We start from the raw sequence: 14,755 nt of genomic DNA on the forward strand, positions 1-14,755 counted from the left end.
TAAGCAAATTTGCCTATGCATGCTTCAACTCAAACCACACAAAGGCGGATTATTTACAGACCTGGCTGAGATACAGTAGATTTCACCAGTCCTAAAATAAAAGAAATAGCTGAATTTTGCTAATGTCACTGAAAATAACATATTTTTACACTATAAACCCTTTAATTATGCCCTAAATTTACATCAAAGTTGAAGTCTGTCTGTTGCCACTGACCAAACTACTGAGGTCATTCCAGTTCAGCTGTTTTTATAACCTGAATATTTCAGCTCAAATATAACTGTCGTTGTTTTCTTTCTATTTTGCATTCCTCTCAGCTTGATGAAGGTTTACAATCCTGGTGGAAATACTTTCTTCTCACCTCCAATGTGATTTTTTTTTTTTTTTACCACTCCAAAGTGTTTAAAAATGTTCATCTCAGCAGATGTGGTTATTTTTTATCATAATTTGCATGGGTAAAAATGAATTTTCACTCCGACAAAGTGTTAATTAATTGACTCTCCATGACTCTATGACACTTTTTTTTTTTTTTATAGCGTGTTACCTTTTCAGAAATGTCAATATTCCAGGCAAAGAGAAAACCTCCCATATGATCACTATTAATATTTGGCTCTTACAGAAACCCATAGTGAAAGGAAAAAAATAAATAAGTAAAAATGGAGGTGAACGTTGAGAATAAGTGTCACATTTCAGAACAAGTGAACTTAATTTGAAGTGAGGTGAAATTTGATGCAATTTATTCAGAATCATGTGTCGGCTTGATGTCTGTCCTTCCATGTCACTTTGGTTATCTCAGTCTTTCAGTCCCCTGTGCACTGCTGTGTTCATCTTCACTGCCTGGAAAACACACACACACACACAAACACACACAGTGAAAATGTAAGAAAACACATGAAAAAGATTCACTTAATGTTTTTTTTTTTCTACACTAACACACTTTTTTGTGATTTTTATTTTTTCTTCCAAGAGAAAAAAAAACTTAAACTTCAGGCAAATCGTGGGCCAAGAATTACTACATGTCTGCACCACCTGTCAGATAAATATATGAGAAAGCAGCAGTGGATCAGTTGTGAGGCTTAACAATAAAGCTGTAACCAAAACCAAAAAAAAAAATAAAAGAAGACACAGATAGGAGTTATGCCTTTGTTCAACTTTTCAATGCTGGACCAAAGCTCTATAGTTATGCACATTGTACAGAGAAATAGATTCACGGTGTTGACAATCTTTAAAAATCTGAGATAAAAGAATTGAAGAGAAGAAATGTACAGTAGTTCATCCAAGGTTTACCTCAGTACTGTTCTTGTGAGAATCATACAAATGCCATACAAGCAGCAGCAGGTCAGAAAAGACAAATGATTACTCTGCACTGTGTCGTCGATGTTCACCTTCAACGTGGAGAGGGAGGGAGGCTGGTGTTTTATTTATTATTATGTGACACATGATTGTTTTATTTTTTTGTGAAGTGGTTTCCTGAGCCACATGTGACTCTCTGGTCATCGGTTTTGTTCTCGTGTTGCGTTATTTCTCATTCGTTGTGACATCCACCTCTGTTTTCACAGACCTGTAGACCCGTGTAGAGGAGAGGGAGATTACAGTGATGTTGCTCTTAACCCAATTAGGATGATTTGTTAATCACCTTGAAATACTTTTGTGAAATTTTACTAACACGGACAACCTGGTTTGATGTTTTGTTAACTTGAAACCAAAGCTGAAGAGCCTGCAGAGGTTGGTTTTCATTTTTTTATAGACTGAAAACTGTACTTAATCTATAGAGCAATATCTGTTTGGTCAGTTAAGCAGCACTTTGTGTATTTCTTAAAAAAAAAAAAAAAAAAGCTTCAAGTCTGTCACATTGATTTGTACCATAATTAGTAATAAACAATTGTTTGACATGAATGTTGTGTCATCTTTTCCGTGGAGGGTATTTGCCATTTGTTTAACTAATAATAAATATTACAACATATAACTCTATCATTTTCTTAGAGACAACACTGTGACCTGGACAAGTTAACCCCTTACTAAAATAGAAGCATTAGGCTACAAGTTAAAGATAAATCCACGTAATGTTGGCTGATTTAAATCAGTCAAATGATTGATTTAAATCTTGATAATCCCATTTCTGTAACTATACGAGGCAGTGAATCCAATCATAATGGAAAAAACTGCTCAACTGCTGCTGGTTTAATGAAGTAGCAGTGACAATTATAGCATGTGAGCTTTTGTCTTTGGCTAAGTTTATGTGATGTGGTGTGAAATAAGCTATATCACATATTAAAATGCAGTTAACCACACATTTAACCTCGGTGATTATGTTTATTGTTCCTCATAATTAAGAGAAACAGAATCTAAATTAAATCTAAACTGTTAATGCCAACTAGCTTAGCAGAGAAGAAATGACTGTTTGGGTTTTGATTCTAGTAGATGTATCATTTTTAATTTGTTAAACTGTATGGTTATGTAGGCTATTTCAAAGTCTTATCTTTTTTAATTCAGTATTTATCAGTTATTGAGAAAATGAAGACTGTCAGGTTTGTGGCTAAGCTGCACAATATAGTAAATAGCCTATTATATCATGACATCATTGCATTCAGTGTATGTAAATAGAGTAAACAGACACTTGCAAAACATGTAATCACTATACCCATAGATTTATACCTAGAATTCATTTATCTCACAGTTCAAACTAGTTGAAATGGTGAAGAAAGGTGAATAAACACATTTTGTCAATATCCCTAAAGGTCGCCTAAAGGGCAGCACAGGTACTTAAGGTATTGTCTGTAACACTGAATAACCTAAAAACTTTTTTCTCTATGACTCTCTTCCCCACTATACACGGTGTGGACGTAGCCTGCTTGATTTATAAGCATGAAAAATGAGGTTGATATTTTGTGTTCCATATAAAAGGAGTGTGATATAAGGTAACGGCTGATGTAGGGGTCAAAAGTTTCGGTAACATACAAATATTCTGAAAACATTGCTGACTTCTCCTTTCATCTTCTCCAGATACACGCAGACGCGCAGTTATTGAGAACATCAAATAAAATCGAACTCATGCTGACTTTCTCCCTGTGCGAGGTCATGTCCAAGTGCATGTTAAATGATCGCGTACAAACCCTCATATTTAAGGCGGCATACGTGTGGTTTGACATTTGACCTCTTGTTGGCGGATAGATGAATGAATACAACGGACTATTTGATGCGTTTAATGAGAGCCGCGTCGACACAAAGACTCGTGCATACAATATTTAGCAATTTATTTAGATTTCCTTGGGGTCAGTCAGAGAAGAATACATGTCAGGTTTGCTTCTCATCAAAGCTTCATATGTTTGCCTCACCAAATAACAACAAGACAAGTGTAAAGAAGAAGAAATATATAAATAAACGCGGAGAAAGCCTTTTGAAACTAAACTCAAAAGTTTGATACAGCTTCCCTGTCCATGATGCCTTTGAAAAACGGGCAGGCAGCTGAAAAGAAAGTAGTAAATAAATAAATAATAATAATAAAAAGCACAGACAACATAAATTATTAACATTAGACTGAAAACTGATGTTCAAGATGCTTTTTCGTCTTCCTTTCAGCTCTCTCCCCCCCTCCTCCACTTCATTTCAAAACACTAGATGTATTTTTGAGTGGTGATGGGTAAGGTGTATAGCTACGCCGCTCCAGCGACTTATTTGATATTCTTTTGTGTTCTATCCGCACCATTTTCATTGTCTTTGCCATTAACAATGTAATTGTGCAGATGCAGCTCCTGACCCATATATGTTTGCTCAAACTGTTTGTATTCTGCTGCTGATAAAAGTTTGCTTTCTAATCTCCCTCTGCTGCGGCGCGGCGCTGCTCTTGAGCGTAGACTAACAGCTCAGTTAAAAGGCAGCCTAACACACACATATTATGGAGTAAATGTCAGGGTTTTGAGCTTTTTTATCAATCACTCTTCCATGTGAATGTGGTGAGAATGAGTCACGCCGAAAAAGTTTTGTTCCTACCCGTGCACAGCTCCAGGTTTGATCGTATCCTTGATCTAACAACTCTAATCCAAAGTTGAATATACTCCAACATCTCCTTATAAAAGACTTTAACCTGATTAAATTTGAGGAAATCTACCCACATCAGTTCTTTAGTGGGGGCGACGAGGAGAAGTTAAGAAACTTCATCATATCTTAAACACCTGAAATGGTTTTATCAGTCAATTGAAATCATTTCCATCAGCAGCTCAAACTTACAGACGTCAAACTATTTGAATCTACAGTTTGTGAGCTGTACTCACTGATCTCTGAAAATAGCTGCTCACTAATTATATTTTTGATCCATGTTGTTTTATTTACATAAGTTGATCTGTGAAACATAGGCCTGACTTCATATATTATTAGGGCCGTTGTATAGGGGAGAAAGGTGATGATAATTCTAGGGGCCCAGCGCCCAGTAGGGGCCCACAAAAAACCCCAGTAGTCTAATCTTTGTATGACTGAATTATTCTGAATAAGACCCTGACTAATACTCATAGTAATGCTGCATTAGCATCAAAACAAAATAGGCTAAATAAAAAATTATAATACATACAGTACGTAGTTTAAGATTAAGAAAAAGTGGAAAAGTCAGGGGCCCACTTTAGTATTCTTTCAGGGGCCCCAGAATTCCCTAGGAACGGCCCTGTATATTATTATATGTTATTATTATGCTTCATCATAAAAAATAGCAGGACAGAAGTAGATTCTTCTTTATTGGTCAGACTGATGGGTGCTGTTAAAGACAAAGAAAGAAAGAAAGAAAGAAAGAAAGAAAGAAAGAAAGAAAGAAAGAAAGAAAGAAAGAAAGAAAGAAAGAAAGAAAGAAAGAAAGAAAATAGATTCTACACAAATACACTGTTTCTCTTCACAGGATGTAACAACAGACTGTCTTCATGTTGACACCTGTCAAGGTAAAAGGCCTCACTAAAATGACCCTGATAACATCATTAGGTTTTTCAGACTTGCTCCTTCAAAGCTACAGAAAACATTTCATTTCCTGTTTTCACATGTTGAGTCTCACTAATGTAATAAGTAGTAAATCAGTTTTAATGTGTGTGATGTGTGAGTGGCACTTTTAGTTGATATTAAGTGCAATAAGTCCAAGTGTTTTCAGGCAGTTTAAACAGTTGGTAGAGAGTCGGAGTGAAGCCTCTCGTCTGAGCCGACTGTCTGACTGGTTGAAATAAAACATCCCTGTTCAAGCTGCAGCCACCTGAAATTGTCCTGCGCGGGGAGAGGGAGAGGCCGGATAGAAATATTATGACATGTCGGCGCTCCAAATGGATTATGTTTCAATATCAGTCAGGACACAGAAACAGAGAGGTGGAGGGAGAGAGTTCATGTGTTGGATGCAGATGGTTTTAAATTGCTGCCTTTGTTTTCAATCAGGCATGAAGCATTCACTTTCCTTATCTTTCAGACAATGCGCGGTGGGCTGATGTTCTGGGTAAATGAACTGTCTGTATATCCCTCACCCTCCGCTCCTCCGCCTTCTTGTTTTCACTTCCTCCTCAAGGTTGAGATGTTGGTACACTGACTGTGAAGCCCGAGCTGCTCAGGCATCTCCCACTTTGCTGCTCTGCACACCCAGATGCCTCTGGGGGTGCAATTACCAATCCTCACATGCAATCGAGGTCGGCCATGCATATGATCCCTTTTGCTTTCACTGTTGTTTCTGGTGGGGTTTTTTCTGTCTTTTTTTCCAGCATTATTAGCAATGACACACTGTGAGGTATTTGCAGGTAGAGGAGTTAATAGCACAGGTCTTTACTGAGACACCTGTCTGACTCCAGCAGCTGATTGCGTCGGCCTGTATCCATTTAACTTTGTAGCAGCCCAGTTTTTGGATGCTTGTCTTTGGGCTGTGATGTCTCTGTTTTCCTGCTGCTTTAGCTCAGTGCTTCTGTGCAGGGATCTTAAATCACAACCAGAAAGGTGAGAGTGTAAGATCCTCTCACCTGCCTCACACAAACACAAACAGGAAAACAAGCTTTAGATCCTGTAATCAGTTTTACATCAATACTGTATCAAGAGTGCATTAGTTTTCAACTCAAAACACAACAAAACATTCCTCACCATCAAAAATCATATACATACTCTGTCTGTGAACGGCTCTGTTCCTATTGTTTCCTTTAAACTGGATTATTTGTCATTTATGTCATTAGTTTGTTATCATTTGACATTTGAAATTCACCAGGTTGGAAAATAGAGAAACCTTTTTATCAGAAATTAATCTTTTTAACTTATTCCCTGCCTTAAACACTCATGCCAGTGTTCGTCAGTCAAATGTGGTTATTATCAGATTGAAGTAATTTTGGAAAAGAATAAAGACAGGTCCACTGTGACATACTAGACATAAAGTAGCTACAACATTTATTTAAGCCTCTGAATTCCTGTTCAGGGACCGTAGGTAAATTATAAGTGGATGTGGGGATCAGAAAAGAGGAAAAATTGAGTGTTTTACTTTTTCCTGAAAAACTTTATTCACTACATCATAATGTTTCATTTTACCCTGTAAGAGATTTTAGAAGAAAAAAAAAATCGAAGAAAAAAAAGGCTGTATTTGTCATAAAGTCACATCATTTAGACAACATGCTTTTTCTGTCCTTCTTTTTATCTATTTTTAAGGTTTAGCCCCCCACCCCCCTTCCCCAGTATTTCTTGTACTGACCCTTAGCATCATAAACTTTACAGGACTATGGACTGGATTTCAAAGAGTCAGGTTATGAAACCATTATGAATTATTTATTAAGCCTAAAAGTGGACAACTTTAACCATATCCACTCTGGACAGTGGGATCCTGAGCAAAGCCTGGTCAAATCACAGGCTCAGTCTAAAGAAAGGAAGTCGAGATGTTTCGTGCATCTTTTGCATTTTTTAATATCTAACAATATCAAGTCTGATAAGATGTTTTCTTTCTCTGACTGGTTTGTTTCCCACAGATCCAGCAGCGCAGTACAGAGTTAGGCACACATTAAAACAGTGGTGGAGGAAGTTTGTTCTTAAACTGGTTGAATCCTTTAAATACGTAAAAGAAGCAGTGGTGTTGTGTAGTGTGTGAAAGTGTTCAAATGTCACTTATGTGAAAGTAAGAAAATAATATATAGTAAAATGTAGCTAAAAGTACTGATGATAAAGAAGAAAGACTGGTAACCCTTTAATTTATAGGCCACTAGTTACGTGATAATGTCAATAAATAGCCAAGGAATAACAAGTAATTGTGTCATAATGTCTGGAAATAGCGGTCAATTTCATAGTAATGTCTTGTTTTTCATAAAGGCAAAAGATTACACATGCTTTTCATGCTTTGAATTTTTTGGGAAAGGCCAGAACTTTTCTCCACCAAGTCCTTGCAATTGCCAGTTCTGGGCTATAATCAATCATTATTTCTTGCCTATTTCTCGACATTAGGCCTACTATGAAATTGACGGTTATTTCTAGGCTATTTCTAGACATTATGACCCAATTACTTGTTATTTCTTGGATATTTCTTGACATTAACACATAATTAGCGGCCTATAAACTTTTTTTTTCACCATTGCATCAGTGACTTAAGTTGAGTCAGGCCAATAGATGTGAATGGTGCTGCAGCCCACTCTAAACCTCGAACCTGCTCTTCATGAAGAATTTATTAATATATTAAAAAAATATTAAAGTTAAAAATATATCAAATAGCCTATATATATATATATCAAAAAACTCCAATGGCAGGAACATTTTGTCATTGCCAGCCTGACCACATCACCTTACCGATTAGTGACCTCTCGTCCATCAAACAAAACAGAGAAACTGATTTTATCTTAGTTGAGTTTCTCTTAATGCTTCATTGTGATCACGGGACACGGGTTGGTATTTTCAGTATATTGTTTTAACCTTGTACACATTCTGCCTCACACAGTTACAATAGGCTAATCTATTCTATAGGCTAATAGCCTAGCCAAGGTGACAATGTGAATCTAGGGTAATTGCAGCAGGTCAGAAACCTGTAGGCTGAGGTTCCTTGCCAGAGCCAAAATCAACTTTTGAGAGGATTGATCATGGATTGTTTGCATTGTGTTATAATTGTTATCTTCTATGTTTAAAAACTGAACTCAGCACATACATGTTCAAATAGCCTAAAAAAAAAGAAATTTGGCTGAAAATGAATGTCCCATATACCATAACAGCTGTCCCATATTACTTGAAACTTGCAGAAGGGGGAGAGAACAGGTCTCAGTGAGTTTATAGGTCTGTATTTTCTAAACAAATATACTTTACAGCATAATTTCACCGCAGAGATATTGAAGAGAAGATCTGTGATAAATGATAACATCAATAACGGTGGTAGATGGTGGTTTGGTAATTCTATACAAAAAGTGTCCTATATTACCTGACTTCACCACTTAGGCAACTGAGTGTGGACACAGTGGTAATTATATCAATACTTTAAGAGGTTAGGGTTACTGAATGAAGGCAGGCCTACACAACTTTAATAAGGTTTATAATGAAAGGAAACCAAACATTTGATAATGTTTGATGACCATTATCAAGGACAAACTCAGAGTAGAAGGAGGCAGAGCTGGTTCAGCAGGCAGATGCACCAGTTGATGGTTGATGTGGAGCTGCAGCAGGTGAGCAGTGTGTCCTGGGGGTGAGATCTGGGAACATGGAGGCTAAAAAGACAAGTTTTGTTTTTGTTTTTTTGTTAAGGGGCCATGTAGAATATTAAGCATAAATGTTATTTATTACGTTGGGTCTTATTATATTACTGGACTACTGTAAATGGGCTTTAGCTGCTTTAAACCATTTAATGTAGGCTACTGTCAGATGGTTTTATCCATAACATTACATTTTTTGTCAAAGAAATTACAGCTGCCTGCCAAAGAAATGTAGTGAATCAGAAGAAAAATATTTCACTCTGAGCCATGAAGCCTTAAATGGAAATACTGGAATAGCAAAGTACGGTAGCTACAAGTAGGCTTCAAAAATTGTACTTAAGCACGATACTTAAATGTAATTTGCTGCTTTTCCCCACTGATACTAGTAATGGTGCCAGTTCAAATGTATTTACTGTACAGGAAACAGCAAACACTTCATGTAGCCTACCAGAGTTTTACATTTTTCTCATTTTTTTTCAAGTTTTCATAATTTTTTACATCAATACTGTATCAAGTAACACTTTGGGGATGATTCTGCTGCAATTAAAAAAACAAAACCTTAAGTTTGAGATTAAGCCTCAAAATGCTAAAGAAAAAAAAATGCTAAATGACTACACATGCTGCAGAGGTTGTTGGGGGGGGTCATGAGGAGCCATTGTCACCCAATCCATACGGATACGGCCCTGCTAAAAGCAATGAGCCATAAAATAGGCCTATGTTTCAGAAATGTAGTATTTCATCTCCAATCTGACTGCACTCTTGATGCTGAGATCTGTGATTATGAGTTAAAAGCAGCAGATTTGCTCTCTGTCGGGTCGTCTGGATATCCCTTTGGCCAAGTGCAACTCTCTTGCGTATGGGTCATCACAGCTTTAAGAGCCAGAGGAAAATGACTGGCCCTGCCCTCCATCATCCTCTCATCCAGCTGACCTCTACGTACAGGATAGTATACTTACAGCACATACACAGAGAGGGAGAGGGAGAATGATTGCATATCTGAAGGCATCAGGAGAGTTAGATATGGATGGCAGAGGAGCGACATGGTCGGACACATCTTTGCTTTCTTATTAGTGAGGGTCTGTGCGGACACTTTGGGCCCTTTTTTACGGGGCCATGATGAAACCCCTCTTCGTGCATCTGTGGAAAATAGCCGGGGGAAATCACAGATGAGAATCACTCAAACACAGGGAGATGTCAACAGGCCCATAATGATAGCTGATGGCTCCAGAACACTTTGCCCTTTTCCCTCTCAGCCTTACCTGCCCAAGTTGCACTACACTGGAAAACATAATTAGAGGTAAAACAGAAAGACGGAAGCTTTATCTCTGTGTTTTCTGTAAGCAATGATCTTTGTTTTATACATCTGGGAGTCCTTTTTTTCTCCTTCCCAATCTCTCTTTCACTTCATGGAGGAAAGGAGGAGGAGGAGGAGAGCTCCCTCTGTGAGATGCCAAGGTGCTCCCAGTCCATTGTGCTGCTGGCTGTCAGGTTAAATTAGGGAGTACAGGCTCCGTGAGTGTAAAAAAATCAATACTTGATGGAAGATTGCTCCCCGGAAAATCTGTTTTGATTCCAGGATTAATTCTTGACCAAAGGCTCCAGCAAAATGACATGCCATTAGCCTGAAAATGAACACATTCTGCAGTGGAAATTGGATGGAAATGTGTCAGGTGATTGCCCTGGCTGGTTGTTTTGACTCTCTGAGCGAGGGGACTGAAGGTGTGGCTGCTGTGAATGAGGCCTCCAGGCCGACTCCATTTCCAGAACAGAGACAACTCCGTCGTGGCCTCTGGGTATTCTCAGGGCCATTGTTGTCCAGCGGCTGCAAATGCATTCCACCAAGGTGAAATGCATTTGCCCGCCATCGGGTCTCTCCAGTGTTTTCCATAAAGCATGGCATGAAGAATGAGAAAATCTGAAAATAAAAACAAAGAGCAACACCCCCCACCCCCTCTCTGTATCTACTCAACAGTGAGAGAAAAAAAGAGGGGAGATGCATTATTGATGAGCCAATAATGTGTTTGTCATGACAGATGACATTTTGAAAACTTAAACAGGAAGCTGTGAAGATGAACTGGACAGTGATTTGAACAGTGAAGCATTCAGGCTGCACTGAACATTTGTATGAAATGTATGTTTAAGTGTTTCATAGGAGAAAAAACAAGACATCCTATGTTGTTTTTTCTTCCATTGTTGACACTCACATGTTTATGACTGGATTCATTTATTTGTCTGTGATGGTAAATTACAATTATTTCACCTTCACCCTTCACTCTTTTCCTTTCATTTTTTTTGTCTTCATCTGGATCTTTTTAACTGCAAATGAGTTTTTACAGTCCATGTTAAAAACATGGTCTTCATAATGCATTTGCAAATAACATTGTTGTTAACACAATTCTACGCTCACAGAAACCTAAATCAATTAAAAATAATAATAATCTGAAATAATTCCTGCAAATCAGTTGTATTTATAAAGCTCATTGACCGAATATGCATCTGAATACACGTGCCACACCCATGAGATAATTTATCTGATAGTTTTTAGATGCTGTAAAAACTTTAAGATGGACAGCCCAGTTTTAAGATTTAACAATGCATTTTAATGAGTTAATATTCATTCATTTATATTTATTTAGCTGAAGTGTCTATGCCCAAGTTTCATCTTTGAATTCACCTGGAGACCTAAAAATCCCCAAATATGGAGATAAGATAGTTTTCACTGTACAACAATGACACCGTTTATTTATCCTGTTTCATCTTAAACCTCATTAACTTTTCTTTTCTGGGCTTCATGACTTCAGTGTTTAGTGTTTTCTCCCCATACAGAAACATCTACTGATGATGATGATGATGATGATGATGATGATGATGATGATGATGATGATGATGATGATGATGATGACGATCAATAAAAAGATTTGCCACAGTTGAGCTCTAATGCCTGTGCATGTTTGATGGTTTGGAGTCGTGCAGGGATTCTTTGTGGACCACTGTCATTTTTACAGTGAGGTTATAGCGCCCCCTCCGGGATTAAAAAAATACTGCTATTAAATTATTATTATTATTATAGTTATTCCCACAAATCGCTAGATGGCAGTAATCGCCACAACTTTCAGTTTCTCATTTCATACAACAGCCAAGAAGAAGTTTATTTAAAGGAAAAGTTCGCACCAAAATAAAGAATGTACGGTGGGTTTTACTTGTTTATTATCATTTTTTGTTTTAGCATGAATAGTGTAATAGGAAAAACAACATATTTAAACCGATCTAAATAGATCAATTAAACTGACATAGGTCATTAATCAATTGTATCTTTATTTTTATTTTTTACCAACATATCCAACAGATTTAGGGCTTTTTGGAATTCCTATTAAATTCTTGCTTGTAATATGGACATTTTGGGATATGTTCTTGTCCCTTTTCAACAGAGTATTGAATTTATCCACGCATAAAATTAGATTTTGGCTTTTAGTGTCATGATTTGAGCCAAATAATATTCAAATTAATGGTAACAAGTAGTCATGCCATTTTGGTTAAGGGGCAAAAGGTGTAGAAAGTAGATCCAACAAACACATGAAACACTGGTCCAGCCTTTGAAAAATATAGGGATTCATTTGTAAAATGTAATATTGTAACGCAAATGAAAATAACAGGTGGACTGTCCCTTTAAGGCGGGGGATGATGACGTAGAGACGTTAGCTAAGCTAACCGCTGCTGTTACCGAGGCAGCGGCGGAGCTCGTGGGTGGCGGTTTGTCGTGCAGATGCTACAGAAACATCAATAAAGTCTCTTTTAAGCAGGTTTTTCTTAGCGAGGTGAAGATGTCCTGGTTCAAAGCCGTGTCCTACAGCGGGGACGATGTCTTCGACGAGACGGGAGACGACCTCAACCTCCAGACTAAAGAGTGGACCTCCAACATGAAGAAACGCGTCAGGGTAGAGCTGCTCCTCCAGATGTTCCCACTTTACCTCACATACTCAGTCTGTTTAGTATAAACATGTGTCTCCTCTAACTGATGGTGTCCCTGTTCCGGACAGGACGGGTTTGTGGACGGAGCTGACGCCGCAGAGGACGCCTTTCTTCAGGTCGGATTCAACGAGGGCTTCAGGGAAGGAGCCGCTCAGACTGTGGCTGTGGGCCGCCTCAAGGGTATAGTGAGGTAAACAATCACGTAGTTGTCTCACTTATCAGTTGTCATACGACCAGGACCGAGGCCAGAGATATTATAACCAAAGTTTGAGTGTTTGCTTTACCAATCAGACAATTGAAAAACCTGGAAGAAATTCAGTATGCTGCCAGTGGGGAAATATTAAAAGCTGGGAGGAGCATATGATAGGTTGAGTAACGATGACTAAAGGGGAATTGCAGCATCCAGAATGAGAATAAAGCAGGAAAATGATAAATATAACAGTTACAGTCTACATTCAATATGATTATTCAATAAACTAAAGATGGACTCATACCTTTACTCTGCCATAATACACTACATGTATATTGTGCGAGTCAGACAGATACATGCACAACTGCACAAACCTTAACAGATCACATTAATCTGATGGTGTGATAAATGTCTAAACAGTAATAGTCTATATTAATACGGAGTAGACTGGTTTGAGTCTGAGTCCTAAGATCAGGGGTCTTCAAAAAGGGAATAAGAGATAACACACTATTCACTGAAATAATGAAGTAATATTTATACCTGATTGGACATCATGTTGCTATGATTTAACACTTTTTTTAACCAGAAGAACTTATTCTACCAAACTTGGATATACAAAAAAACACTGTAACCATGGGTCTATTGACTCTTATTAGTTGAAAAAAATGACACTAGTCTTGTGGATATCAAACCTGAGTTTCTTCACTGACATTAAACTTTTGCTTTTTTCATTCAATATCTTACTTTACAAAACACATATTCAATGTTCAGTCCTGTTTTTGGAATAGGCTGACATTTAGCTTTAATCTGCTCTTTTCCAAGCAGAAACACAACACATATTAAACCAGTTTTATATAACAGTTTAGATTTTTTACTGTTTCAAGCCTGTTAACAAAGTAGAGACTGATGTTTTACTCTTTTTTTGTGTGTGATATTTTCCCGCTATGATTTCAGCCTTGTTCTTGCACAGAAACATCATGAGCCTCTTTTGTACCGACCATTATTGAAGTATCTTTTCTGTCCAGCAGTTGCCAGTCCCAGTCACTTCTCTGTGCCATTGTGACTGACACTGTTGCCTCTTTGTGTGTCTCATCACAGTGCTGTGTGGTGCTGGTGCCAGATCGAGCATCCGGAAACCCCTGTCCCAGCCAGTGTCACTGAGCTTTTGCAGCAGGTGACACGGCATGAGGACAAAATCACAGAAGGCATCAAGATGGCTTTAGAAAATCCTCCTCCCAGCGTGAGCAGCGTTTCCGAGAGCATGGAGGACCTGGATGTGAAGCAGGCAGATCAGGGCTGTGGTGGAGGGGGATGTGATGGAGGGGGATGTGGTGGAGAGGGATGTGAAGAGAAAGGCTGCTGCAGGAAAGGAGAAAAAATGGACCTGGATGTTTCTCACATGCCACAAAAACCCCATTTAGGGTCCACTGACTGCTCTTCCAGCTCTGATGAAGGTCTAGAGCTCCTCCTGCAGCGCTGCATGGCCTTAGTGTTAGAGCTCGGACTGCCACAGGAGCTGATCAATCACATACAGGAGCTGAAGAATGTGTAGTGATTGAAGATCAGGGACAAAAATCACAGTAAAAGGTGGACGATACTTGAATGGGCACATAAACAATGAAACAAACAGATTTCATGAGTACATTTCACAGTGTATATAATGTAAAATATGATTTTTACATCTGTATATTTTGAAAATAAAAAGATTTGATATATTTTACTGCACTCCCTTTCACTCTTGCTCCTGTGCTTATTTTTTGATCACTGAAAAAAAAAAAACATATTTATTGATGACCATACATATGTTTCAGACAATGAAGAATTTCAATGAATTAGTCCTAACATCAAGTAAATGTTACAGTGTGTTGTTAGGCTTGTGTCTTTTCTCATTATGAACATTTTTTATCATCAGAATTTAACAAGAAACCCCACAGATTATACCAGTTTACC

The 14,755-nt window shown here is 38.0% G+C and overlaps 1 protein-coding gene across 1 annotated transcript; it reads left to right on the forward strand.

The window, feature by feature from the left end:
* The first annotated feature begins 12,337 nt into the window (after positions 1–12,337).
* On the forward strand, positions 12,338–14,529 carry otulina (OTU deubiquitinase with linear linkage specificity a). The gene is made up of 3 exons (XM_085762861.1): positions 12,338–12,581; positions 12,684–12,805; positions 13,904–14,529. The coding sequence occupies exons 1-3, from the start codon at positions 12,468–12,470 to the stop codon at positions 14,355–14,357; spliced, it is 690 nt and encodes a 229-aa protein (XP_085618987.1). The 5' UTR covers positions 12,338–12,467; the 3' UTR covers positions 14,358–14,529.
* The last annotated feature ends 226 nt before the right edge of the window (positions 14,530–14,755 follow it).

The sequence above is a fragment of the Trachurus japonicus genome, chromosome 20, assembly GCF_045865225.1.
Source record: "Trachurus japonicus isolate A0001 chromosome 20, Traja_1.0".
Lineage (NCBI taxonomy): Eukaryota > Metazoa > Chordata > Actinopteri > Carangiformes > Carangidae > Trachurus > Trachurus japonicus.